Below are 25,373 nucleotides of genomic sequence, written 5' to 3' on the forward strand. Positions count from 1 at the left end.
GGTCGACTGCGAGGAAGCTAGCGACAGAAAGCTATCGTTCCACTGCCCCCTGGCGTTGCCATACATTGACATCGATGCCGGTGCAGATGCCGGTACGGTGAGGCTGCGGTGTGCCGACGTAGGGGTCAGGGGGGGAAGAGGATTGTGCGATATCGGCGAATGCTCGACAGAGGATGCACGCCCTGATGTCAGGGAGCCGTGCGGCATAAGCAGGGGGCTCTCGAGTGTCATGGATTCCTCCAGAGCTCTAGCCAGCTCCTCATCCTCCCGAGAGGTTGTCTGCTGCCGACCCCGAGTTTCCTTGGCTGATACTTGCATCGCCGAGACCATAGCCTTATCCTCGTCGGTATCACCGAGGGACGAGGACGGGGGTGAGGGCAGTGGGGGTGGAAGCGGTGTTGGGGACCTCGGGATCGACTGCGGATAGAACGACAATGGCGGTGGCACATTATGCTGTGAGGGCGGCGCATTGGGCTTTGGAGGTAGGGCGGGCGGTGGTGGATCGGAAATTCGCTGCACGAAAACCGGCTTCTTGGGGATTGGCGGAGGGGCGCTGTGCTGTGGGCGCTTCAGCGGAACGAGGATCTCTGGTGCGCTGACCGAGGGGTGAGCCGAGCCGTTAGTGAGAACGGAGTAGCTAGAGTTTTTGGGCATGAAGAAAAGACCCTCGTATCGGCCGTCGGTGGTCTGTCGACGCTTCGCTCCTGGTATCAGACTAGGGGGTATAGGAGCTACGGGGGGTGGGGGGAGGGGTGGAAGCGGCTGCGCATGATAGTACGCGATATCTCCGGGCGCAGACGTTGCGCGATACTGCGCTGGACGAGGAGGAGGACGAGCGGGGCCAGATGGACCAGGCGACGACCATGGAGAGGAAAATGGCATGGACAGAGACGCAAGCAAAGCCTGAGAGAGGCTGCTGACGACTTGGCTGCGAGCGCGACTACATAATTGCAGGCCCTAATAAGAACGCTATAAACGACCAGCGCCCGTGTTGCCTCTTTCGATCAAATGAACGCCGGGCGGCGGTTTCTAGCTCCTTATATATTAGACTTCCGCCGAAATTCCTCGGTGCTCCGCGACTTCGTCTTCGAGCCATGCAATGCAACACAGACTTATGGTAATACTTTCGTCACACTCTTCTCAGATTCCATGCACGTTGGCTGCCTGGATCGGTATCATACCCAGGTATCTGCAGATATCTACATATTACGAATACATGCAATGAGCTTGCCGACGCGTACCTGAGTATGTATCTAGACACGTCGAATCTTGCAACCCGCGATCACTACTAAACTCACCACGACACTCGAGGCACGCATGTTCCGTAAGCGGCAACTTCAGACACGACGCGCGACGGTTCAACGCTGAAAAGATGGAATTGTGTACAGGCAAATAGCGCACGCACTAAATGTGTCTCGATAATTTCTAGCGTACAATGCAGGTGAGCGATGCGAGGTGGGGGTGACGGTGGAGGACGATTGACGGCAGAAGGGGTGGCGTGGTGGGCAGAGGGCAAGGGGGGATTGGGATGCTGAGAAAAAGAAATGTGATTGATGCTGATATGACAAAAAAAAACCATAGTGAGAGAGTGAGAGAGAGAGGAACGAAGATGAGAGTGTTGCAGAGCGTGAAATAGACATTGAAATCCATAGGGAGAGAGAAAGAGAGAGAGAGAAAAAAACATAAAGAAAAAAAAAACAGATGCGCAGTTGAGGAAGGAGTGTCGTTAATCGTAATGTCATCGCGTGGTCAATGTTTTGCCGGTCCCATGGGCCGATTCGGGTGCGGTCGATGTCTTGAACCCGAGCTGGCGCATGGCCGCCAGCAGACTGGCTTTCTGCAAAGGCTTCGCGAGCGAGGCCGCGAACAAATTGCTCGCGTCGTTGTTGTCGATGCCGCTGTACGCGCTCACGGCGATGATCGGAGTGCTCGTGTTCTTGTTATTAGTACTTTTGATATACCGAGCAGCGCTCTCGCCATCGACTAGAAGCGTCGCGCACCTGTCAGCGCACTGATGCTGCGCCCAAAACGTTTCGCAATCACTCACCGACCGGCATGTGTAAGTCCATCAGTATGCAGTCAAATTCTGCACGCGACCGACCCGATTCAGTCAAGAACAGCGCCGAAGACATAAACAGGCTGCCACTTACTGATATCGCCCATGGCGACGCTGATGGCTTCCGACCCGTCCGCAACCACGACACATCGACATCCCAGCCTTATGAGCAGGGTCTCGATGATTTTAGCAGTGATGGGGTTGTCTTCGGCCAAGAGGCACGTCACGGCACGGTCGTTGGGGTCCGGCCCTCGTCTCAGGTCGATAGACGCGACCGACGACGGCGGCGTGTTGACCTCGAATTGGGTCGACGCCTGACCCACGGAAGGAGGCCACGCGTCTGAGACGGACCCGTCTCCCATGCTGGAAGACACGGAAGCGGTGCGCAGTCTACTGGGCATCGAATTGCGACGATTCCCGTCCGCGTCCATGTGATTGAGCTTGAACCGCTCGACGGCGCCGTATTCGGACGGCTTCCTGATATGACCCGCGACACTCCCAGGCGTGGAGGGCGGTATGCTGCCCCGAGAAGGGGAGGACGCAATCGACGAGGTGGAGGTTGCCGGGGACGGCGGGTTGGTCGACGGCCTGCCATTACCGTCGAAGGTCGTGACCACGCTGGAAGGCGGTTTCTTGTTCCGGTGCGAGATGCTCTGTCTGCGGACGTGCGACGCGGCAGGGTCTGACAGCGTGTGCGTTAGGGGGGCCATCTGATCCGTCCTGAGCTTGCGAATCATGTCATCGTTCGCCTGCTTCAGCACGGGCAGGTTCTTGAAGCTGAACGTCCCAAAGTCGTCATCTGGGGGCGTGGCCGCCTCCCGACCCTTGGGCATCGGCACCGCATCGGAGTGCGCGACGTCGAGGCCGCCTGTCTGCCCGTGATCGGTGCCGCTCGACAATATATGCTCCTCGTCAAAGAGTTGAAGGATGGCGCCCCGCGGGTCGAAGTAGTCCGTGGACTCGGGATCGGTCACTTGAGGAATGAACGCCGCTTCGGTCGTGGTCACCTTGTCCCATTCAATGCCCGCAAACCAAGGATGGCTCTTGGCTTCTTCCGCTCCGTTCGCCCCCAGTCGGCGTGACGGGTCAAGAGTCAGCAGCCGCTGCATAAAGTCCTTGGCCTCCATAGTATAGTCGACGTATTCCTCCATCCAGTCAATCTGCCCGGACAATATATTCTCGAATACTTTCTCCGGCGTCTCCTCGTGGAACGGAGGCATGCCATAGAGGAATTCGTATGTGATGACTCCTAGAGCCCACTGCGTACGACGTCAGCCAAGGCCTCTCAGGAAATCGAGATTTAAACTCTACGAACCCAATCGACCGCCGCGTCATTGCCTCTCAATCCAAGGATGGTCTCCGGGGCGAGATAGTCCGGGGTCCCCACAAACTTCTGCTCACTAGGAGGCGTGCCGCTGCCCGGCGTAGAATGCGAACGGAGATCGGTCGTCAGCTCGGTAGCAAAAGACTGCAAGGGGCTGTCGTTCATCTGGTTCCCGTTACGGCGAGAGAAGAAAGAATCGGAGCCGCTGGATTCACTGACGTCGTCTGTGGAGGAGAGATATGAGGCTGTCCCGGGGCGATATACCGGAGCTGGCAGCTGACTGAAGTACGAACCTACACCCATGATGTCGGCTGGAATAAGCGGGGATGACAGATAGGCCGAGTCCATCGAGGGAGGGCGGGAATGGGGACTGTAGCGTGTCCGAGAGCGCATTCCTCTGTCGGAGGTCACGACCTGTCCTTCGCGCGTCTGACGTCCGAGCAAACCGATCCTGCTCAACCCAAAGTCCGTGAGCTTCAAGTGTCCATGCTGGTCGATGAGCAGGTTGTCAGGCTTGAGGTCACTATGAAGCAGCGCGATGACCCGATGAGACGCCTATCGAAGCATATATACGAGAGAGAAGGAGCACGTACCGATGCACGATCCCGCGCTGGTGGAGGTACTCCAGACCAAGGACGACTTCTGCGATATACTGCTTCGTCCACTCCTCGGGCAACGCACCCAGAGACTTGATAAGCGCAGCACAGTCCCCACCGTTGAGGTACTCCATCACGAGATACAAGTTCTCCTTGCTTTGAAACGTGAAGAACAGCTTCGCCACGAACGGCGACTCTGCCTGCTTCATGAGGATCATGCGCTCCGCCTTGACGTTCGTGATCTGGTTCTTCGCGATCATGTCCGCCTTCTTGAGCACCTTGATGGCGTAGTAGTCCCCGGTCGCCTTCTTCCTGGCGAGGAAGACGGAGCCAAAGGCGCCCTTGCTGATAGGCTTTATAATCTCAAAGTCCTTGATGGACGTCGGCGCCGTGCGGGACAGGGGCGCGACGGACGGCAGTCGGGGCGACAAAGGGCCGCCGCTGGACGAGGTGGCGGTGATAGAGGGGCTCAGGACGACAGGGAACGCGGTGGAGTGCCGTCGGTGGGACCGTCGGCTGCTCGACTCCAGGGGAGACAAAGGCGGGGTCAACATCAATCTGGGATCCATGTTCTGCAGCGAGCTGCGTGGGCGGATCTTCGAGCTCGCGCCGGTCAAGTCCATAGGGGGCGGAAGCGCGGTGATGTCAATGCCAGGCGAAGCGACGATGGGCGCTGCCAGAGCCAGAGGGGAAGAGACAGACGAAGGTGTGGACGATCGCGTTTGGAGGGTGCCGAGGCTCTGCCACTGGTACGCGAGCGGGGTCGGCGGCGCGGGCGACATGGGCACGGGGACGGACATGGGCACGGCGTTCCCATCAGGCACGGTCGCCGGAGGGATGGGCGATGCGGACGCCATCGGCGTAGGATCTGATGAGTGCTCGTGTCCGCTGAAGGCATACTCCGAAGTGGTGCTCGAGTGGTCGTCGCCATCACCCGCCCCGTCCTCACTCCGCATCTCCCCCTCCTCCTCTCCCTCCAGCTCGTCCGAATAGTCGCCCTGCCCGAGCGCCTGCTCGACCCGCTCCTCCCACTCCTGTCTGACCTTCTCGGAGTACCTGATCGTGTTCTGCAGGCGCACGACCGTGTCGATCTTCTGCCGCATGACCCTCTCCGCGTCCTGCACGAGCTGCGCGAGGGCGTTGTCCTGGGTCGAAGGCTTGGACCAGTTCCGGATCTGCGAGATCTTGCGCTCCGAGCTGGGCGAAAGCAAGCGTTGGCGCTCGATGGGCTCCTTGGCCTCCTCCTCCTTCAAAGACGGAATCGAGATCTCAAAGGCGACCTGAAGGACGTCCTCGAGCTGCTCCAGGATGCGGCGCTGCATCTTCTTGACGCCGAAGCGCTGCATCTTGCTGATGCGGAACAGATGAAGCGGGGACGACGAACCGGGGGACGACGACGACATGATGGGCATGCCGCGGTACTCCGGAATCGTGATCGGGGACGAGCGGTCCAAGGCGCAAGCGAGGTCCCGAATAGTCGTGCGCAGTTCCGCTATCGACTCGTTGCACTCGCCGATCTCGGCCTCCAGCCTGTGCGTCTCACTGCACGTTTCGTTGTGCTTCTCGAAGTACCATTGCGGGATGTTGTTCTCGCAGATCCGACACAGGATCGGCGTCATGTTGATCGGACGCGCGAACGGCAGGGGCGTGGGCGGCTCCTCTGTGCGGTCATCGAAGCTGCGGTCCCCCGCCTCGTCTGGTGACGGCTCATCGAGGACTTCCTTATTCTCGACCACGATGGACGGCGAGGACTGTAAGAACTCCGGGGGGCCGATGGGTTTCATGACCCACATAGTATGAGACAGGCGACCGTCGTCGCGGTCGATCATGAGCATCCCCTTGCCCTCCATCAACTGGTAAAGAGTGCCCATCGACAGATCGCGCTCGTCCTCGGGTTCGATCTGCAAACGAAATTTGACTTCCACGGTGTGAGAATCGTCGTCCTGCAAGCGCTGAGTGGCGTCGCGAAACACGTTGACGTCCTGAGGTTGAAGAAGACGGGAGATGCGGGTGCCCTGCATCTCTTCGGCATCCGAGCTGAAGCGACCGTTAGTCAACGCCGGCGTGTGTGACGCGAAAAGAGAGAGGTGCGTACCCGACGACGATGTTCCACGCATAGTTGACCCACATGAGATGATCGCCATCGAGGTTGAGCTCGAGGACGATGTTGCGATTCTGCGCCGTCTCGGCTTGCAAGCGCAGACGCTCCGTCGCCAAGACCCGCGCAGACTCGGCGGTGTCGAGGGTCTTGGATGCCGTCCTCGACGGCTCGGGCGGTGGGGCGACCGGCGTCAGATGGTCTCTGCCGACATCGTCCCTGGACTTCTTGCCCTGGCTGGTGGGTCGGGAGAGACGCAGCTTGTTCTCTTCCTCGACCGACAAGCGGGGCGTCGGAGCAGGGAGCTGCTCGTCGGCCGGTTTCATGACGAAGAGAAGGGCCTCGTCCTGCTCATCGTCGTTGTCGTCAAAGTTCCAAAACTGCTTTTCGGCCTCCCACCATTCGACGACTCGGCTGAGACTGGCCACGGCGAGGAGGACCTGTACGTACCAGGTCCGCCCGTGCCAGTCCGGGTGGTCGTCCCAGGCCTTGCCGATGATCTGCACCCTTTGAACGAGGGATTCACAAATCTTGGGCTGCACGGTGAGCTGAGCGACGGTCATCTCCGTCACGTCGGTGGCGACGCCGATGAGTTCGTAGAGGGTGGTCATGATGGGATCGACGGGGTCATCGATGAGGATGCGAGAGGAGCGGCGATTGGCGGACAAGGGGGCGACATTGGACAAGGACTCTGAGAAGCTGGAGTGATTGGTGGGTGGGAGTGGAGAGCGGGAGCGTGATGTGGAACGAGAGCTCTGGCCGGAGCGGGACGGTCTGATCGGAATGTGAATAGAGCGAGATAAGCGACGGGAGGCGATGCCACCCGTTCCCCATGCCGGGGGAGCGATGTTCTGCTTGCGTGGGCTGGTCTCAGGGCCCTGTGCAGGACCTATGACGGGGCTAGAACTTCCGGTGGAGGCGCTGGGTATTTTCTCCCTCGATACGGTGTTCTGGCGGCGCAGCGGAGCGGGGCTGGATGAGGAAGTGGAGGCTGCGAGGAGGCCAGGGGATGAAGACCAGTGTGTCAGAGTGGGAGGCCTCGGACTGGAATCTTCGAGGGACGCACGTTGTCGACTGTGGTTGCCTTCGAACTCTGCCTCGTACCCACCGTCGGAGCTTGCGTCGTCGGACTGGAGCGCGGACCTGACGTCTGCGGGCTGGAGGACGAAAGCGTCGCGCAGGGCTTCGGGGTCGGGGGAGTGTAGTACTTCGCGCTCCCTCTCGCGCTCGCGCAGCTCTCTGCCGAGTGCGAGCTGCTCCTGGTACTCCTGCTCACCTTCGCGGAGCCGCTCTTCGAAGAAGGCGGTGATGCTGTTGGTGACGCGCTGGAGCTCCTTGTCGCACTCTGACTTTGCGGCCTTGAGGCGCCTTGTTACGTGACGGCGAACGAAGGGCATGGAGACGGTGTTTGAGCCGGAGCCGTGGTTGCTGGCTGTGGTGTTCACCTGAGGAACGATGGGGGGCAGGACGGACTCGGGGGTGAACACGAGGGGACTGGGAGGTTGGCGCCGATGTGTGCCCGAGTCTGACATGGGAGGACGACGAGGGGAGGGAGGACGACGAGAGGGAGGAGGGAGGGAGGGGGAGGAGGGAGGAGGGAGGGTGCACGAGACCAGAGGAATGGACGTGACAGGGGCAGAGCAGGAGGCTCAGCGGGACATGGACGGACGCAGGGACAAGGGGGAGGCGAGGGCTGCTCGCTCGACGCACGCTCTCCTCCGTCCTCATATCACCCCCCCGTCCCGTACATCACGTCACGCCCCCGTCACGCCGTCCCCGGGGTCCCGTCCCGACTCCCTCAGCTCGACGTGCACCGTGAACTACCGTGAACCGCCCAGCGCTGCCTCGCCATGTTCTCGCTCTCCGCCTCCTTGCGCTCGTGCGCTCGTGCCCCACCCCGCCCCTCCCTCCTCCCGCTGCAGCCCCGCGCTGCACGCATGGCCTCCCGCAGGGCAACCCAAGCAAGCAGGCTCGTGTCCCGCAACGAGGAGCTCGCCCGCGAGGAATCCATCGTCGACGAGCTCCAGGATACCACAAAGCTGCTCGACAACGCCCCCGTCCGCATGGGCCCCGTCTCCGACTCTTTCAGTGGTCAGTCCCCGCTCTCCTCCCCTCCCGCCCTCCCCTCCCGCCCTCTCACACCACGCCCCCTCAGTCGACATCCAGAGCGACCCCCGCAAGTCCCTCAGAACCCGCATTCCAAACGTACGTCCCCCGCGACCCACTGCCCCCCCTCCCTCCCCCTCCTCACCGCCGCGCAGTTCATCAAGCCCACCGACTTCAAAGACCGCTCCGACGACGAGCGCATCCGCCGCAGGCGCCCCCTCCTCGGCCCCGACGCCGCCCAGTCCCGCCAGGACGACCCCTTCCACCTCCTCGGCATCGACCCCCTCGTCGAGGCCACAAACCCCAAGCTCCTCTCCTACTTCGTCACAGAGATGGGCAAGGTCCGCGGCCGCGCTGAAAACAGGCTCACATGGCACAGCCAGAGGCGTTTGACCCGCGCAATCCGCAGAGCAAAGAATATGGGCGTCATCCCCACCCTCAGCAGATCCATCACGCTCAAAAACCCATGACGCGCAGCAATATCATCCCACTCAATTGATTCATTTTCTAACACCATCTCGCCTCGTCCGTTCCGACGTGTCGGGATTTCGTTTTTGAGAAGCGACATCACCCCACACCCTACGAGGCGCGAGTCGCGACGATACGGTATGTTGGCGGCAATACCCTGTAACCCTAGTCTTGTTCGCCGTCAAAAGAAAAATAATCAAAAACGCGGTCACACGCGCTGCCTGTGAAGGGACGTCCGTCCGTTCACCCGGTCCTGAGTATGACCGCAAGCTAGACCCTGTTCTCGTATCGGGAGTTCTCCGAGAGCTTGCGAAACTCGCGGTCGAATAGAGCATCCACCGAGCTCAAGATAACATATCCCCGCCAGGTTTAAGGGTTCTCTACCTGAATGCTGGCACCTTGATACGGACGGTCGCACAAGCAGGATGCCCAGTCACACTGCGCAGCCACAACAGCCTCCATCTTGCGAACGGCCTTCTGAAAGGAGACCATGCGCGTGTGTATGAGCGTGCACTCTAAAATATCAATAACGATCTGTCATCGACGATCGTCATGAATGGCGATTCACAATCGTACACAAACAGAACTGAGACGTCCGGATGGAGAGAAGGCAAGCCTACAGTTCCGCGAGCAGCATCGTGCCCAAATTCTGAACCACCTGATCTCCCATCGCTTTCTCCACCGCTTCTTCTAGATGCCGCTTTGGGTCTTGTTTACCTACGTGCCGCGTTTTGAGCTGCTCTGGCGTCAGGGTAGACTCTTCCTGCACTGATTTGTTATACGCTTCCGACAGCGCGAGCATAGACTGCAACGTGGTGGGAATTTGGAAAGCAAGGGAGGGGCCGCGTCAGAGTCACAAGACGTGGAGGCACGGCCGAACGAACGGGGCTTACTTTGATGGCCTTTTCATTGCCCTCCTTTTGTACCTTAAAGTCACGCAGCTTCAGCCCCTCTGTCCAATTTCTCTTGTGCAAATTCATCAGCATCGACTGCTCTAGCTCCGTCTTCCGGTAGTTCACCGTTATCGAATAGTAGTGTCGGTTCAGCCCGTGGATGAGGGCCTGTATGGAAGGCTTGTTGATGTGACCGATGTTCGACGTCGTCTGGCGAGGCTCGTGGCCGGATAGCATGGTGCTGGGGCTGATCAAGCGGAAGGCGTCGATGACGACCTTCCCTTTGACCGATTGGATGGGATCGACCACGACGGCAACAGAGCGCTGATCGAGCCGCTCAAAGGACTGGACAGGGTATGACGCTATCTCAACACGAGCCTAGAGCCTACGCACATGATGCACGCACCTGCTGAGTGTTGATATCGACGCTCGATAGCCAGCAACCGAATCCTGGGTGAGAGTGATACCATCCCACGACCGCCTCAGGGCTGACAGATGCATGCTGGTTAGTCCCTTGGAGGATGACGCACAGAGCGCGGCTACCGACCGTCCTGTCTGCTTCAGCATGTCCACCATTCGCTGCTGGAACACATGGTCGACGGACTCGACGGACACCGTCGTTCCAGACTGCGGCATCGCAAACACGTCGATGACCTGGACCGTGTACTCGTCCACGAACTCGCCCAGCATGAGGCCCATGACTTCCATCGGAACGCCTGCGCGGCCATGCTTCAACATCTATCGAGCGCGCGCACATACACACACACACACATACGACGTCGTCAGAAAGCTATGGCTGCAAGCGATGACGCAAGACTCGGACGTGCCTTCAAGAGAGCGAGAGAGGATATGTGGATGACTTCTCCCCTGCGGTACCATGACGCGTCCAAGTCAATACCCCCGCAGAAAACAGACGAAGCAGGGCCTTACGTGTCTGCGACCGTCGTCTCGCCTCCGCCGGGGGGCCCCCGACCCCCCGAGGCCTGCGCGATCATACGTTCGAATGCAGATTGCATGTTATGCTACAATTCGTGAGTGGGAAGAAGTCAGAGTTGCTGTAATTATGACTGTGGCGGACTCGCGCCTCGAGCCGCTGACGCGTCTCGATTATTTGTACGCTATTTGCGCATATTATGCAACGGCCTCCGAAATAAACAGCCGCCCATATCCATCTTGGCGCCACATACGTCCATACATACACCGCTGCGTCGTCCTCGGCGGGAAACAAAGCGCTCAGCACTCAGATCGGCGCAACCTTGGGCAGTGATGCCAGATAACAATGCCCACAAGTGAACTCTCGGATGCGCTGAATCCCCATGTAGTCCAGTCGAGACCGCGCCTTTCGTACAGCGGCCACCTGCCGGGCCTCCCCCTGATCCCAACTGTTCAACAACAGCCCATCCCGTACGTTCCACACCGCAGCGAGCTAGAGTATGCAATATCCGAACCCCCGCCCCCGCCCCCACCTCCAGACCCCGCACCCGTCGTGTCCAAGTGTGTGCTATGGCTCGTCTGTTTCACCTCACCAGGACACTGACCCCCCTCGCCCCTAGGCCTAGGCTCGAAGGGGCGCAGGCCGCGCAAGAGCTGCTCCGCGCTCTGCACTCGCAGAAAGAGGCGCACGAGGCCGAACGAGAGCGGAGGCTCGCGTGGGAGCGGGAGCTCGACGCCAAGTACGCGCAGAGGCAGGCAGAGATGGAGACTACGGTGGCCGAGATGAAGCACGAAATCGCATTTCTTCGAGCATGCATCGCCACTCTGCAAACGCACCCCTCGTCGCAGCCATCGGGCTCACAGCAGGCCGGAACGCCCCCGCCGGGCGGACCTCCCTCCATTTCGCCCGTGGCCACCCTCCGCGGAGAGTCGTCTGAGCCCGCAACGCCGGCGGCCGCAGATCCAAACGGTGTCGTAGCCGCATCAACGCGCACTCCCGTCCCAACTGCGCCTTCCATCCCCTCGCCCGCCCTCTCTTTCCGCGAGCCATCCAGGTCTCAATCGGCCGCACCCTCCTCTTCGACCAGGAAAAGGCCGTCGCCTATGTTGAATGCGGGCGATGATTGTGACGATGACGACGACGGAAGCGACGCATCTGCGCGGTCATCTGGAGCCAGGAGGCCGTTGAAACGCCGCAATCATCATGACAAGAAATGTTACACCATTCAGGTACGATGTCCCCCTGTCACTTTTGTCGTCCTGATTGACATAACCCGTTATTCAGGTCGCGATGCGCAGACACATCTACCGTCTCATGGGCACCGGCCCCAAAGACGATCTCCCCTCGAATCATCTTGAGGGGCTGCATCTCAGCGACGATGAGCCCGTACGGTTTGTGTGGGCGAAGACGGCCAGACAGTCGCCCCACAACGCTCGCATGAAGTCCCGCATTATCAAGGATCTGATGGCTCATCGCCAAATATACAAACACGTGCCGGACGAGGCCTTCCAACGGAAGGCCCTCGAGGCGGCTTTCGATCAGGCGTTTACAACTCTTCGCCTGAAAGCGAAGGGGCAGAGCGACGAGTCGATCGCGCAGGCGCAAAAAGCCAAGGAGGAGCACAAGTCAATGAAGGCTCGGCGGTTCAGTCGGAAGAAGCTCGTGAGTCGTCCATTCTCTCGCCCTCGCATTCGGCGTCGCTAAGCGGTTTCCAGAAATTAGGCTGTCGTACCGAGGCTCGACAGAAGATGGACGCGTTCTCACATCCCACTTTCGACGGTGCCTTGCACCTCGAGTGCATGTCCTCTGAAGAGTCAAGTGACGAAACGTCCAAGGCGGGTTCCTCGACCCCCAAAGACAAAAAACTCGTCGTCCGAGGCATCCCATGGCGGAGCACTCGCCTGCTTAGGTTCTACGGTGTACTGGACGAGGACGACAAGCTCGACAAGAGCCTCAGGCCCAAACGCGGGTCCGGGAGAAAGGAGCGCACCGAGGGCCCTCCCAAAGTGGGGGCCTTCCTGCCGCCGACGGGCGTCGCGAATTGGATGATCAGCCGACGGTGGCTACGCGACATGCAAGCGGTCCACCCAGACACGCTGGAATTGCTCGAGGGCCTCGTCGTGGACCCGCCGGGGTTCGACTGGAACCAGTTCGACGCGCTTGGCTATGAGAGCGAAGACGAGATGGACTCTGTGAGCACCGTGCTCCGAAGTCAGCGACTTGTATATCCTCCGATCGACACTCATCCCACCGTCCCCGCGAGCGCGAATCCTGCTAGCAGTTCTTTACAGTATGCGTTGGCTCCTTTACCCTAATCATAATCACGGAATCACGGAACCATTGTTATTGCATTATGTACCCTAATATGTAGTCTAAGCCTCACTGGCGATGATATCAGCCCTCGAGCGTTGTGCAAGTCCCTGCAAGATTAATCCCAGAAAGGAAACTGACCTACGGACCGTCTCAATTGGTTCCGTGCGTGCTGCCATCATGTCCTCCGACCAAGGTTAGCTGTTACACACTTTCCTGTGGCGAGGTTTTCATCCAGATTACAGTGGAAGCTGTCGTACGCCCACAGGATGACCGGGACCGAGTATCGTGTGAGCATCCACTTGACGTGTCATGCCGTCTCATTGACGCGTTCCTCCAGTTCGCGGTCGAGCCAGGGAGTTCGTAGAGCTCCACGACCAAGTTCAGGTAACGCGCCAGGCATCTTATCAGGAATGCTGCTAGTCTCACGAGCTGCCCCTCCGCAGACCAGCGTCCAACTTCTCGACTCTCTAGAGTCATTCCTCTCGACGTTCCAGAAAGACCTGTCCGCCGTCTCGGGACAGATATCCGACTTGCAAGACCGCAGCAAGGACATTGGGAGTCGCTTGAGGAGCAGAAAGGCGCGTGCATGCTCTCCTTCTTGCAGTCTCGGCACTTACACCTCCCACTGCCCACTAGAGAATCGAGAAGCCGCTCTCCAGCCTCCTGACGGAGTTGACCATCCCGCCCCCTCTCGCGACTACCATACTTGACTCTGATGTCGGAGAAGCATGGATTCCTGCCATCGAAGACTTCGAGCGTCGTCTGGAGAGGCTAAAGTCTCGGTCACGAGTACGAGCGGCTCGAGATTTGGCAGAGGTGGCGGAGGGCTTGCGCATCGCCGTAAGTTCTCCTCCCGCTCGACGTTCGACGTACATGTGACAGATCACCTCAGGCAGCGACGAAGCTGCGCGCATTCTTCCTTGCCCTATTACAGCCCATACGAACGAGCATGACGACCAACATGCAAGTCGTCCAGTCGTCGGTGTTCTTGAAGTATCGACCGCTGTATGCGTTCCTCCAACGCCAAGCCCCAAATGTGGCGCAGGAGGTGCAGAAAGCCTATGTAAGTGCGGCGCGCACATACTACGAGACTGGCTTCCGCCGCTACATGAGGACGCTCGGCTGGATCAAGGTCAGTGCACCGAAATTATTCCTAAGAGGCCCCGCTAGAACGTTTTCGCAGGCGAGGACCATCGAGAAGGCGGACACGTTGGTATCAGAAGCGACAGAGAAGAAAATCGACGTCGATATCGAACGCCTTGAACACGCCCGGATCGAAGGCCCCGGTGTGACCCTTGCCTACATGGCGGACGATAAGGCCTATGTAAGTGCCATTCGCCAACGTAAACTCGAAAACGCTGGTTCTACTAACGTTCCAGAAAGATCACATCGAGAGCTTGTTTCGCTCGTGTATGCTAGTCTTGATGGACAATGGAACTGCCGAATACTCGTTTGTCACGATGTTCTTCGCACCAGAGCCCAACCTTCCCGCATCGTCTTCGAAGGACTCCGATGCGAATATGTTTTCTCCGAAATTATTCCCTGCGGACGATCTACAGTCAGTGCAGGACACGGACTTTGGCGTCACGACACCTAGGGCTTCGAGGCACCGCACAGAAAGCCTTTTCAGCACCGACAGTATGCCCCTTGATCAAACACTGACGAAGGAAGAGCAGAATGCGTTGAATACGGTCTGGAAGCAGATAATGGACCCAGCCCTCGAGCATGCCCAGGTAATATTTATGTGACGAATATTAACTGCTACTCATCATATGCCTGGACTTAGAACTTCGCGCGAGCCGCGTTTGAACCGCCTCCGGCTGTCATTCCGCTGTTGACCATGATCCGACTGACTGAGAGTGTCATGCTGGAGGTGCAGAAGCGGGGGTGTTCGCCGCTCGAGTCATTTGTATTTGGTCTTCGACTCCAGATGTGGCCCCTCTTTCAGAAGGCGATGTCCGATCAAGTCGATGCGCTGAAAAAACTCGCAGAAGGTGCAGGTGGCGGTTATTTCCGACGCGCTGTCGAGACCACGGACGCTTCGGTCAACAATGTACGTGTGACCCCAACCACGCCGTTCCCTCGTTCAACTCAACTCTGGATAGATATGCAAACGATACATCGTGCTCTTCCTGTCATTTGTTATGCTGACAGAACAGACCGAGGAAACGATGATATTCTCGAAGTGAGTGGCGAACATCTACGGGAGACCACCCGCTGAAGTTTCTACGTCTACACCAGCTTGCTGCGACTGAGGCAGGAGTTGACCAAGCTGATTGAGACGCACACGGACAAATCCGGTGATGGCCTTGCAACAGCGACCACCCGATCATCAATATTCGAAGACCTACTCCAAGGCCTCAATGTGAGTGCTAACACTCCGCGACGTCCAAGCTTTCTGTGCGTGTACTCAATGGCCATGGACAGCGCGGTTTCCGTTCTGCACCGTCTCACCCGAAAGCGCAGACTGAGATCACTTATTGGCGAGAGAAGGAAGAGGAGGCTCGCAAGCGCATGGACACGATCACTCAACAACGTCACGTCAGGCCAGGCAGATAGAGCGCTATTATGACATCCATTACTGTATCAAAAGAAGGTGGTATACGTTGCTATTGCAAGTGCAAGAGAAAGTGCGGGAGAAAGTGCGAGATGACGTACTGTATTTGTGAATCAAGTCCAACATAAATAATGCAAAGTGTTCGTCCTCCTGTTATCTACTGATGGAGATTCTCATGATTTGTACGGAGGCAGGAGCGATGGTCTATGCAGAGCGAAAGGCATGAGGCATGATCTCATCAAACGACAGCATAGAAGCCTTACCGTGCATCTGGCCTCTGGAGGGCAGGGAAGGATGACTTGAGCAAGCTCGTGCTGCCATTCGCCTTCCCTATGCGAAGTTTGTTGAGGACGTCACGGACTTCGCCTGGGTTGCGGAGAGCCTTTTCAGGCCTCGAACGCACAGGCATGAGTCTGTTCACTCCATTCTCTCCATGGGCAACGGAGGCGTGCTCGAGAGTCGAGACAGACGGTGCTACGTTGACCAGTGCCGGGTTCGACATGCTGCTGCGACCTTCGAGCGCCTCTCGGAGATCGGTGACGCCTACGCCACGTGATGGCCGACTGAGGCTTTGAAGTGACATGTTCTCGATGTGCATCAAGGCTGGCGCGATCTTGGAGCGCGGGGATACGCCATCACCGCGGAGGGCATCATAGGTTGAATGCGGCTCCACGGCTGAAGCATAGACGCGCAACGACTCGTTAAAAATCACAGCCGCGATTAGCTGGTCACTTACAATCCCTGAGAGCATTCTCTGCGGTCCATTGCACGGAAAGTTTGGAGAGAAGAGCCCGGCTGTCTGCGCTGCGGGTTGCCTCCAACACATTTTGGTTGAGGGCTAAAGCTGAAACAGCTACTTGGGCATCCACCCCTTGCCACCTGAACTCCGAGTCGTTGAAAGGAATGATAGGGACTGGTTGTTCCGGAGCTGTAAAAATGCCAGGTTGTTTTGGCGCAGCAGGTGGTAAACTAGACGATGACATGTTCTCAATGGCCTGCAAGACGACGTTAATCAGATTGGCTGCACTCTAGATGCTGATGGCAATGCTACCTTTTCCGCCATGTCGAGGAGCTCGGCACAGCCCCATACCTTTGCTATAACCAACCACACTCTCGCCAACACCTCCCGAATTGCCCGCATACGTCCGACCGTCACAGGTTGTTCAGCTTCCGAAGCTCTCGTGACGGCATCCAATGCCACTAAAAATGGCACACCCGTGAGCAGCCCGCGCACTGGCAGATTCTCATGCACTGCAGTCAACATGGCGAGGATATTGCGATAGTCCGAGCCTGTTGCTGCCGACGAGGTAGCCGCCGAGAGTTGGGATGGTACGTGCCGCAGCATCCGTTGCGCAGCGGACTGCTTGCGGGTCCGGATCTGGATAGAGAGGGAACGCCGTGCGTGCTGTGACTGCGGAGGCGACTCTTGGTTTTCCGAAAGGCCGATAGGTGACTGGGATTCCATTGGAGTGGGGGGCGTGATGTTGACCGTCGGCTGGTCGTCTCCATTGGTCGACCGTGCAGGCGAGGGAGTTGAAGAGCGGACGCCAAGCGTGGATGAAGTTGCAAGGATATACAAGAAGAAATGCAGCGCGTTGAGGAAACGTGTCGACGAATCTCCGTACACCATCGCAAACATATTGGCTCCTTGCCGAACAGGGCCTTCAGCCAGAGGTCGTACGCGCCGGACCCCATCCGTGTCCGTGTACTCGCCTTTGCACGAGATTTCCGTCTGCAGATAAAAGATGAGAGCATTGGCGTACTCCTCGCGAACACTGAAGCTCTCGTCGCATAGGAGATTGAAAGTCTCTTGCCAAAGTTCTGGTGTGACCTTCGTCCGCCGGGATGGCCTAGAAGCAGAATCGCCATGAACAGCGTTGTCCGTACCCTGGCTAGTAGACGGCGATACTGCGGAAGATTTGATCGAATGTTTATCATCTGTGTGCTCTTTCTCCTTTGGTGCGCGTATAAGGCCTACAAGGCCCGATAGCAAAGCTCGTAAGGCCTGATTCCGCCCCCTGTCGTTCGACTCTCCGCGGCCGCCAGTGGCTTCGACCGAGACAAGTCTGCTGACGAGCTCGCTTGCGAGGTCGTAAATCTGATCGGAATAATAAACGTGAGTGCCAACAGAGGCGATACACTCTACCAAAGCCGGAAGGACTGGGTCTTCGGGGTCAATTGAACATCTGCGAAGGACCAGAGTGACCAGGATGGAGATGATATCAGACGTCGAAAGATTGATGAGTGGGGTGGGGGAAGTGAATATAGTTGTCAACATCACCGCCAAGGCGTTGTGCAGAGGGGTAGTCATAGGCACATCTTGATCCTGTTGGAGTCGTTCTACAAGTCTCGTAGGGATTGCATACCGATACTGATACTGCGTCCAATCGGTCGCCTGTCGTGTGATCCAGCGGCAGTGGTCGATACGCTCCCAGCTTTGCCATCTATCTAAGCTTTCGAGGACGGCTTCCATGATGTGCGTTGCTTGAGAGCCATTTGAATGGCCAAAAAGGGACGAAAGGGCACGAAGACAAGTTTGCGAGACATCGGCTGTGGATGGTCCTTTGTCGCCGTCGATGTGGATGTGAATTGATGCTGCTCGTCTTTCGGCGGGCGGACGCGACCGAAATTGCGCCATATATGGAGAATTAGGATTTTCTTTGAGAGCAATAAGCCTGCCAAGTTGATGAGGACGACTTATACACCGACGAGAATGTGAAAAGCAACGGACTCGCTCTCTAGAACCGAGACCTCCAAGTCATGTACGTTGGCCAACAATGCAGGCACTATCGTCGAAACTTGTGATTGAAAGTATGTCGAGCTGTATAAAGCTTCCGAGGTAACAGCTCCACTCAACGCTGCCAAACCTACTAGACGAGTTCTGCATTTACGTGAAGACAAAGAAACAGTCTATAAATGGTCTGTGGCAGCGCACCTATTTTGAAACTCTTTGTCGCTGTTGGTCGAGCTGAAAGTGCTCATATGTGAGAACCTGTTGAGAATGGACATGTAGTCTTTCGTGATATCGTTGTCGACACCGATGAGACGGCCGTCAGTATGAGTGGTCCATGCGGTAAACTGGACATGATGAGAATTCCTCCACCCTCAAAAGGTGGGATGATAGTTACCAAACTCGCAACTTTCGCCGACACTTCCAAATCTGATGAAAGGCCATCGAGGGTCAAGTCAACTGTGGCTAAGAGCGAAGGAGTCAAAAGGGATATGTCGCGACGACATTCGGTTGCCAGTGTCCTCAGAACTGATAGAGAAATAAGGAGTGACCTGCCGTATTACAGGTATAGTGTGATCGATTCATAGATTCGACGATATGTATTCAAATAAACTCACGCTCTGGAGCGAGAATTCCCTCCCTGCGCCTTCCGGCATTCGCCTCTGATCCTCTTCTCCAGTTCGCTGCCTAATTTATGGATTTTTCCTGGAGTATTAGCAGCATAGTATGTCAAACGCGACAACTCTTGAGCATTTGGACGATAATCGGGCCCAGAGGTGATGAGAGCGGCGGAGGGGGGATAACAAGCAGATATTAATTGCACGTGATGAGGAGTGAACGGGAGATGCATCTGAGAGGAGGACGCCAGGACGAGGAAATAAAAGCTGAGACTAAAAGGACGTCGTAGGGTAGAAGGATGTGGTAGAAAGACGTGAATGCGGGTCAGAGCATGTGCTGGGTGGTGTGTGCTGGCGCAGGCCTCCAAGACAGCTGTGGAGAGGAGCGCCCGCGCTGGGTTCACCGTACAGCAACTTGAGCCACGTGCTCCAGATCTCTCCGCCCCCGATGATGATCATGCTTCCTATGTTCGACTGGCGGTGCTGCCACAATTTCAGGAAGATCTTCACTCTGACGCCATGTTATCGTTTCGGTCAGCGACCACTCTCTGCCACTCGGCTTCCCAAGGAGTTCCTCCCCCGTGGCCATCTGCGCACGGATGTTTTTCAGGGGAATATGACTCCAGACTGATATGGTATCAAAATACATCGGAGTGGCAGGTGAGCGAACTACGAAACCTTAAATGCTACACAGTGCTAGTGGCAATGGTGGTTCTACAACAGGTGAGACAATACAAACAGGCTTCCCTAGCGTACAAGGCATTCACTTGCCAAACATATCTATCAAGTCCTTGCATGTCTTGTCCGTAACCATCGAATATTCTCGTTCTTTCAATCTCTTTCCGGCCTTGATGCTATCCAGGACCCATTCCGGCTTGACGACATGTACTTTGACCTTCGATTTTGTGGTGAGCAATCTATGTGTTTTTGATCCGCTGAGCTGCTGTGACGTTAAAATATGTGTGGCACGTGAAGCTGTTTGTCTGCAGGATCATGTCAATTTCAGATTGACAGCGACAAGATATGATGGAAATCCCCGTACAGGACTTCTCCACCGGCCTGTGCGACAATTCTTTTCATCTCGATATCCGTCGTATCTCGTAAGTAGCCGTTGATGTAGACTCGAACATTGCTAAATAGAGCGGAACCTTTGGAGGGAGTCTGATATTCTAGCTTTTGCTTGCGCGATTCAGAATATTGACGAGCAGAGCCTCGGTCATCCGAACGCTGATGTCCAGTGGCAGCAGAGACTACATGATCTATCGATAATTTTCTGATCAGCATTCTAACTCAGGACGGAGCATCTATCAGACCGACCTGAGCGCAGGCCGATGTCTGAATGAGTTATCGGATTGGATTCATCGGAAAGAGTGCTTAGAAGGTGTTTTCTGATGGTTGAAGGCGAGGCATTGTGCAGAGGGTGAGGAACCCTGTTCAATCCGTCGTCAGGGGCCTAGGAGAAAATCGAGTTAGGTGAGGTTGACTACTTCTCTGTTCTCTTCTTATCCTTCCACTGCTCATGACTCCTCTCTTTACCGTTGCTGGCGCCATATGGATTGTATCTATGCTTGATTCGCTTCTCCTTGTTGTCACTAGCACCAGCAACACGCCCACTTGAAGGTTTGATCACGGTCACATATTTCTCCATTAGATAGTATTTAATCCAAGATATCTGAGTCTGGAAGGGTGGAAGGGTGTGGCCGTTATGTTGAAATCAATGTTCACGGAAGCGTCGAAAACGGCAAGTCGCGTCGAAGAAAACGCGTTCTAATGTGCTATCACGTGCGCGACGTGAATAGATAAGATAATGCTTAGATCTTTGGTCTTTGATGCTTAATTTGTCGTCAAGTATCAATTGGGTTGAACCAGATTGAACCTGCATGCGACTCGGTCTTCGGTTTTTCAACACTCTCATTCGTCCCATTATATATAAGCGCCAAGGCGCGATCGAGAGAAACATGTCGACGAGGACGTACCAGGATGCGATAGTTCACCTCAACTCCCTTCAATCCAATGCCGCGACTCTCGAAGCTGTCAGAGCATCTGGTGGACGGCTGAGCGAGTTTGCTATCCCGGAGATGGTAGAGTACTTGCACAGGATAGGCTACGAAGTATGTCCCAATACGAAATCCGCTAAATGACTCTCTTTATCGATTTCACAGCCCGAAGATCTGAACAAGCTGAACATCCTGCATATCACTGGAACCAAGGGCAAAGGATCGACTTGTGCTTTCACTGATTCCATCCTTCGCCATGTGAAGCCAGAGTGGAAGATAGGTAGAAAAGATTTGAGTTTGTCGTAGATATCTACTGCGCTAATCTCGTCAAACAGGCCTATATACATCTCCTCACTTGGTCGCTGTACGAGAACGCATTCGTATTAATGGCGTACCTCTCTCCGAAAGTGATTTCGCTCGATTTTTCTTTGAGGTCTGGGATAGATTGAATGAGAATGACAAGGTTAATATTGCATTTTGTATCAGCTGGCTAACTGAATTTGACCTCACCTGCAGCGAAAGTTTCCGAGTACACCAGCGAAACCGATGTACTTCCGCTACGTAACACTGGTCGCATTCCATGCCTTCCTGAGCCTCAAGGCATGCAGCTCCTCGCCTCTATATGCCTCGTTGATGGTCTGATTCTTGTATACAGGTCAACGCGACAATCTTGGAAGTAGGGGTCGGGGGAGCGTATGATAGTACCAACATCGTCCCACGGCCCGTCGTGACTGGCGTTTCTGCTTTGGGAATTGATCACACGGCCGTGCTGGGAAAGACACTAAAGGAAATTGCATGGCAAAAGGGTGGAATTTACAAGGTACTGATGAGCTTTTGCTGATTTTGCAACACTACTTTATGCATGGGAGATAGGAAGGTGTGCCTGCATTTACGGTGATCCAACCCGATGAAGCCTTGGAGGTTCTCAAGTCTCAAAGTAAGGAACGCAAGGTTTGTTCCTCACTTCTTTGACCTGCCACCTCTCATTGGCTTTGCTTCAGGCGTCTGAATTCACAGTCATACCTTTGAAGTCAGAAATATCGGGTGTCAAACTAGGTAAGGCTACATTGCCTTCAAATGCAACTCAGCTCACACCGGCTCACAGGTTTAGCTGGAGAACATCAAGTTCAAAACGCCAACCTTGCGGTCCATCTAGCGCAAAAGTTTTTGCAGATTCAAGACGGCACTAAACCAGAATCGCCCCTATCGCACTTGTATATCAAGGCTTTGGAAAACGCGAAATGGCCGGGCCGTTGTCAAACCGTTATGGACCCAAAGCACCTCGACACTACTTGGTTCTTAGACGGCGCTCATACCAAGGAGAGCCTCGAGTGCTGTGTAGAATGGTACGTCAGTCCCACAGCAGGACTGAGACCCAAACCAACCGCGTAAGTCATGATCATTCGTTCTGACAAACACTAATCTTCTCATCAGCAGAGGACGGATACGTGTTCTTATCTTCAATTGTACGAACGGTCGCTCTGGATCGTCGTTCTTAGGAACGATGTTGGAGAAGGCTGGAGTTCAGTTGAAGCGCCATGGGTCAGACGAAGAGTCGAGTTGGTTATTCGACCACGTTATCTTTTGTGCGAACGTTACGTATGCTGACGGGGGTTTCAAAGGAGGTACGAGGAGACTCCTCTCCCCCAGCGCCATAGATACTTTACTGACTATACCACCCGCAGACTTGACGACCAATGCGATACCTGAGGCCGATCTCGCCCAACTCAAGACTCAACAAGAGCTAGGTATTGCGTGGATGTCTCTCGTGCCCTCTTTTCCCTCAAAGAACATACATGTTCTTCCTTCGATTGAGCATGCACTCAGAGTAGTGCGTAGTCTCACTATGGAAGCGCAGGGCCCTTCAGCCGTGGATGTCTTGGTGACGGGTAGCCTTCATCTCGTTGGAGGGATGATCGAAGTGGGCGATTTGACGAGCGTTGCGCTGTAATATTTTTTGAGTCAGATTATCTGGGTCCGTGCTCTGGTATCATGCTCGTATTCTTGTATTCACCAGAAGAGCTTATGCCTTCAACAGGCGCTATTTTAGACCATGTAGACCATGAATATTGTATTATTATCACATATTAGATAGCAACTCTAGGGACGTCTCTTGGTCCGGCTGCCCCCAGCTTCCGCTTCATGAAAGTTGATAGACTACCCCGGCCTATTTTAGTTCCTAGATATAGCGGGTCAACAGAGAGATGGTTTACATACTTCTTTATCAAGAAATGACCGGACTTTCACCTTGAGGCCTCGTCGCGAAATGTTAATGATGTCTGCCATCTGCATGAAGATCTCGAACGAAATGGGCTAGCTGAAATGTCAGTATATAGCCAAGGGGAGGAAGATCAGCTGCCTACTTCATACCGCAAAATACGAAGGTAGAGAGCGCTGTCCTCAATGATCATTGCTTTTAACATATCCTGAAAAGTTGCGTCATCCGCGATGGGTTCCTCATTCTTTCCACTGTTCTTCCTTGTGCCCGCGCCTTGCTTGCTACGAGGCTTTTTTTGCACCCGCTGCTCCTGCTCAAGAATCAATTCCTGTAGTACTTGTGGATCGCGAGCGGTACGCCGTGTTTGTGTGAGACCTTGTGCAAGAGGGACCTCTCCGTCTGATTCATCGTCTGCAGGGTCCATAGATCGAGCTTGATCGGATATCAGAGCCTGCGTGTTGTCCGCTCCGGGATCGAAGTGAAGATAGGCATCATCGTTGGTCCATTGGAATTGATCTTCAAACTCGACGTCTAGTACATGGTTTTGAGCCTCTCTCGACTCTTCAGACAAGCCTTCCGGCCATTGTGAGCTCGGGTTCATCGCATGAGTCCGGCGCGGGAGAGAAAGATGGTGATGGCTGAGAACGCTCAAGTTGTCCATCGTCAAATGATGTGCTGGAAATAGTTCTCTTCCGCTTGATGAGGCAAGATGCGACGAGGAAGAGGAGGATATCTGTATGTTATTTTTTTCTTACTCGTGAGGCGAACACAAAATGACCACACGTACATCAATTACAGATTTGTTCCCAGCATCATTGTGGAACGCCGTACCATTAAACATTGTTGCTAGCCTAGATGGAGCGAACGCTTGAGTTGCAGCGGGTGCGTTGTCGTCTTCGTCTTCACTTCGTTTAGACGCCGATCCCAAACTCGAAAACCTGGTCAGGCTTGATCCTTGGGCTAGACCGTTCTCTCCGAACGCCTGAGTTTGAGGCGGTTCACTGTCGATCAAAGGGTGGCGTAAGGCAGCTCCGAGTTTGCTAGGCCCAAAGGCTTGTGTTGCTTGGAGAGGTTGGAGGCTTTGAGGGTTGGTGAACAGCAGGCGCGCTCTGTCCCGAATGGCGTTTGATGTTTGACTGAGGCTCTGGACGGTACTGACAACCTTGGCTCGCTTTTTCCTCTTCTTCGTACCAGCTTCTTCGAGGACGCCCTCGAGATAGGTCTTGGGAGCGAGCTCCACTTCGTCGACAACGTCCTTGGCTTTCCCCTTGCCTTGGGTGTTCTGTGCATTCTCTAATTGTTGAGTAAGAAGAATCTTGAGGGTCGTCTCCGTCAAGCCTTTCTTTTTCGCACAAGATTGTATGTGAATGATCTTTTGTGCGACAGATTTCCTTGTTGTCCATGGGATATCACATGAGACACACTTCCGGAGGCCCGCAAGGTCGAGGCCTGGTACGTTAACATTGAGACGTGGCTTGGTCGTCCGGGGCCGTTTTGATTTTGGGAGAGTTACAGAGTCCAAGTCCGTCATGATAGAATTGGCCAGGGATAGTGCGGGCGAAGAACGAGCAAAATTAGAAGATTGGATGACAGGTGTGTATGCGAAATGTTCTAGTTTGGCTCGAAAATCCTCGGCAGAATCATCGGACGCATCTCCTGAAGTCGGCACCGACGGCGGATTCGCCGAAAGGATATTGTCTGAAGTGGATTGGGAGGTCGGCCTAAGCCTCGGCAGTTCTGCGACGGCCTTGTGCTTGTTCGTATACTTTGGTGACAGACCACAATGGATCGTATCGGCCTCGGTTGACGATGCAAGCACTGACGCTTGCACACCATTCGCTCGTGGCTTTCCACGGATACCAAAAGTCATGTTTTCTGTTTTAGGGGCCAAGGTTTGCGGAGAATGCGGTTTGTAGTCACCGCGAGATGGCCCATCAGAGCTGTCTGCGCAGTGCTTTAATAAAGGAGTCGCAATACCGTGAGGCTGATGCTTACCGCTGAGTTCGATGATCTCGTCATTTTCATACGGTGACACCTTCGATGTCAAACAAGCATCGGGCAAAGAAGTCCCACTGGATTTTCTCTTGGGTGGCCGCCTGTGTTCGTTTTTCCTGATTTTCTGGACTCTGTGTTGTTGTCTGAGAAGTTCTCTCTCTGGTTCTGAATCCTCCACGATATCGTCTTCCGGTACGGAGGGGGCTACGGCAACATTCATTGCCTGAAGAGCAGGGTGATAAGAAACTTTGGTCGTAGGCGATGAAGGTGGGTGATGGACGATGTAGAACAAGCTGCGTGTGAGTCGGGACCAGTTCATGCAATCAAAATGTTGATAACAAATTTTGGTGGCGACTAGTTAGTGTTCAAACGCGTCGACGCGTCGGCGTGTCGCGTTATGTATGCGTATTTACCTGACCTCACCCCTTCACCCTATTCACCACCTTCGTTGTTTCATCGTCTACACCCCA

The 25,373-nt window shown here is 55.4% G+C and overlaps 11 protein-coding genes across 11 annotated transcripts; 4 read left to right on the forward strand and 7 right to left on the reverse strand.

Moving 5' to 3' along the window:
* Positions 1-1,354: 1,354 nt before the first annotated feature.
* On the reverse strand, positions 1,355-2,256 carry HETIRDRAFT_438870 (uncharacterized protein). The gene is made up of 3 exons (XM_009545306.1): positions 2,151-2,256; positions 2,048-2,086; positions 1,355-1,983 (listed from the first exon to the last, which is right to left on the reverse strand). Exon 3 carries the CDS (start codon positions 1,740-1,742, stop codon positions 1,359-1,361), a length of 384 nt encoding a protein of 127 aa, XP_009543601.1. The 5' UTR covers positions 1,743-1,983; positions 2,048-2,086; positions 2,151-2,256; the 3' UTR covers positions 1,355-1,358.
* On the reverse strand, positions 1,355-7,471 carry HETIRDRAFT_62517 (uncharacterized protein; the record flags this gene model as incomplete). Its single annotated transcript, XM_009544965.1, has 7 exons — positions 1,355-1,983; positions 2,048-2,086; positions 2,151-3,315; positions 3,372-3,903; positions 3,974-6,013; positions 6,072-6,773; positions 7,179-7,471. 7 exons carry the CDS (start codon positions 7,469-7,471, stop codon positions 1,739-1,741), a joined length of 5,016 nt encoding a protein of 1,671 aa, XP_009543260.1. The 3' UTR covers positions 1,355-1,738.
* A 453-nt stretch (positions 7,472-7,924) lies between these two features.
* HETIRDRAFT_425458 (uncharacterized protein) lies at positions 7,925-8,650 on the forward strand (the record flags this gene model as incomplete). The annotated part of the gene is made up of 3 exons (XM_009545307.1): positions 7,925-8,165; positions 8,230-8,279; positions 8,336-8,650. The coding sequence occupies 3 exons, from the start codon at positions 7,925-7,927 to the stop codon at positions 8,648-8,650; spliced, it is 606 nt and encodes a 201-aa protein (XP_009543602.1).
* Positions 8,651-8,661: 11 nt separating this feature from the next.
* HETIRDRAFT_438872 (uncharacterized protein) lies at positions 8,662-9,043 on the reverse strand. The gene has a single exon (XM_009545308.1). The coding sequence runs from the start codon at positions 8,981-8,983 to the stop codon at positions 8,681-8,683; it is 303 nt and encodes a 100-aa protein (XP_009543603.1). The 5' UTR covers positions 8,984-9,043; the 3' UTR covers positions 8,662-8,680.
* Positions 9,044-9,264: 221 nt separating this feature from the next.
* Positions 9,265-10,557, reverse strand: HETIRDRAFT_123606 (Metallo peptidase M67A; the record flags this gene model as incomplete). Its single annotated transcript, XM_009545309.1, has 6 exons — positions 9,265-9,453; positions 9,542-9,886; positions 9,948-10,029; positions 10,089-10,279; positions 10,369-10,408; positions 10,472-10,557. 6 exons carry the CDS (start codon positions 10,555-10,557, stop codon positions 9,265-9,267), a joined length of 933 nt encoding a protein of 310 aa, XP_009543604.1.
* A 1,208-nt stretch (positions 10,558-11,765) lies between these two features.
* On the forward strand, positions 11,766-12,875 carry HETIRDRAFT_381124 (uncharacterized protein; the record flags this gene model as incomplete). The annotated part of the gene is made up of 2 exons (XM_009545310.1): positions 11,766-12,137; positions 12,191-12,875. 2 exons carry the CDS (start codon positions 11,766-11,768, stop codon positions 12,788-12,790), a joined length of 972 nt encoding a protein of 323 aa, XP_009543605.1. The 3' UTR covers positions 12,791-12,875.
* A 90-nt stretch (positions 12,876-12,965) lies between these two features.
* On the forward strand, positions 12,966-15,522 carry HETIRDRAFT_155219 (uncharacterized protein; the record flags this gene model as incomplete). Its single annotated transcript, XM_009545311.1, has 11 exons — positions 12,966-12,981; positions 13,126-13,172; positions 13,232-13,366; positions 13,425-13,628; positions 13,681-13,920; positions 13,972-14,112; positions 14,168-14,521; positions 14,575-14,841; positions 14,894-14,973; positions 15,030-15,153; positions 15,216-15,522. 11 exons carry the CDS (start codon positions 12,966-12,968, stop codon positions 15,345-15,347), a joined length of 1,740 nt encoding a protein of 579 aa, XP_009543606.1. The 3' UTR covers positions 15,348-15,522.
* Positions 15,523-17,389: 1,867 nt separating this feature from the next.
* On the reverse strand, positions 17,390-18,995 carry HETIRDRAFT_438875 (uncharacterized protein; the record flags this gene model as incomplete). The annotated part of the gene is made up of 5 exons (XM_009545312.1): positions 18,694-18,995; positions 18,474-18,627; positions 18,281-18,423; positions 18,077-18,226; positions 17,390-18,020 (listed from the first exon to the last, which is right to left on the reverse strand). Coding segments are annotated over exons 1-5 (1,311 nt in total), but the record flags the coding sequence as incomplete, so codon positions are not given.
* A 461-nt stretch (positions 18,996-19,456) lies between these two features.
* On the reverse strand, positions 19,457-20,341 carry HETIRDRAFT_415608 (uncharacterized protein; the record flags this gene model as incomplete). The annotated part of the gene is made up of 4 exons (XM_009545313.1): positions 19,457-19,676; positions 19,736-19,952; positions 20,011-20,123; positions 20,181-20,341. The coding sequence occupies 4 exons, from the start codon at positions 20,339-20,341 to the stop codon at positions 19,457-19,459; spliced, it is 711 nt and encodes a 236-aa protein (XP_009543608.1).
* A 310-nt stretch (positions 20,342-20,651) lies between these two features.
* On the forward strand, positions 20,652-22,641 carry HETIRDRAFT_314661 (uncharacterized protein; the record flags this gene model as incomplete). The annotated part of the gene is given in 10 exon segments (XM_009545314.1): positions 20,652-20,804; positions 20,856-20,970; positions 21,026-21,153; positions 21,207-21,326; positions 21,346-21,510; positions 21,564-21,641; positions 21,692-21,746; positions 21,796-22,078; positions 22,125-22,315; positions 22,376-22,641. 10 exon segments carry the CDS (start codon positions 20,652-20,654, stop codon positions 22,639-22,641), a joined length of 1,554 nt encoding a protein of 517 aa, XP_009543609.1.
* A 1,018-nt stretch (positions 22,642-23,659) lies between these two features.
* On the reverse strand, positions 23,660-24,778 carry HETIRDRAFT_425463 (uncharacterized protein; the record flags this gene model as incomplete). Its single annotated transcript, XM_009545315.1, has 2 exons — positions 23,660-24,299; positions 24,333-24,778. The coding sequence occupies 2 exons, from the start codon at positions 24,776-24,778 to the stop codon at positions 23,660-23,662; spliced, it is 1,086 nt and encodes a 361-aa protein (XP_009543610.1).
* Positions 24,779-25,373: the final 595 nt, after the last annotated feature.

This window comes from Heterobasidion irregulare, assembly GCF_000320585.1.
Source record: "Heterobasidion irregulare TC 32-1 unplaced genomic scaffold scaffold_03, whole genome shotgun sequence".
Classification (NCBI taxonomy): domain Eukaryota; kingdom Fungi; phylum Basidiomycota; class Agaricomycetes; order Russulales; family Bondarzewiaceae; genus Heterobasidion; species Heterobasidion irregulare.

What these genes read in the sequence shown, in the direction of transcription:
- HETIRDRAFT_438870 (XM_009545306.1), bottom strand. Translation starts at nt 1,742, where the DNA reads ATGACATTACGATTAACGACACTCCTTCCTCAACTGCGCATCTGTTTT.
- HETIRDRAFT_438872 (XM_009545308.1), bottom strand. Translation starts at nt 8,983, where the DNA reads ATGCTCTATTCGACCGCGAGTTTCGCAAGCTCTCGGAGAACTCCCGAT.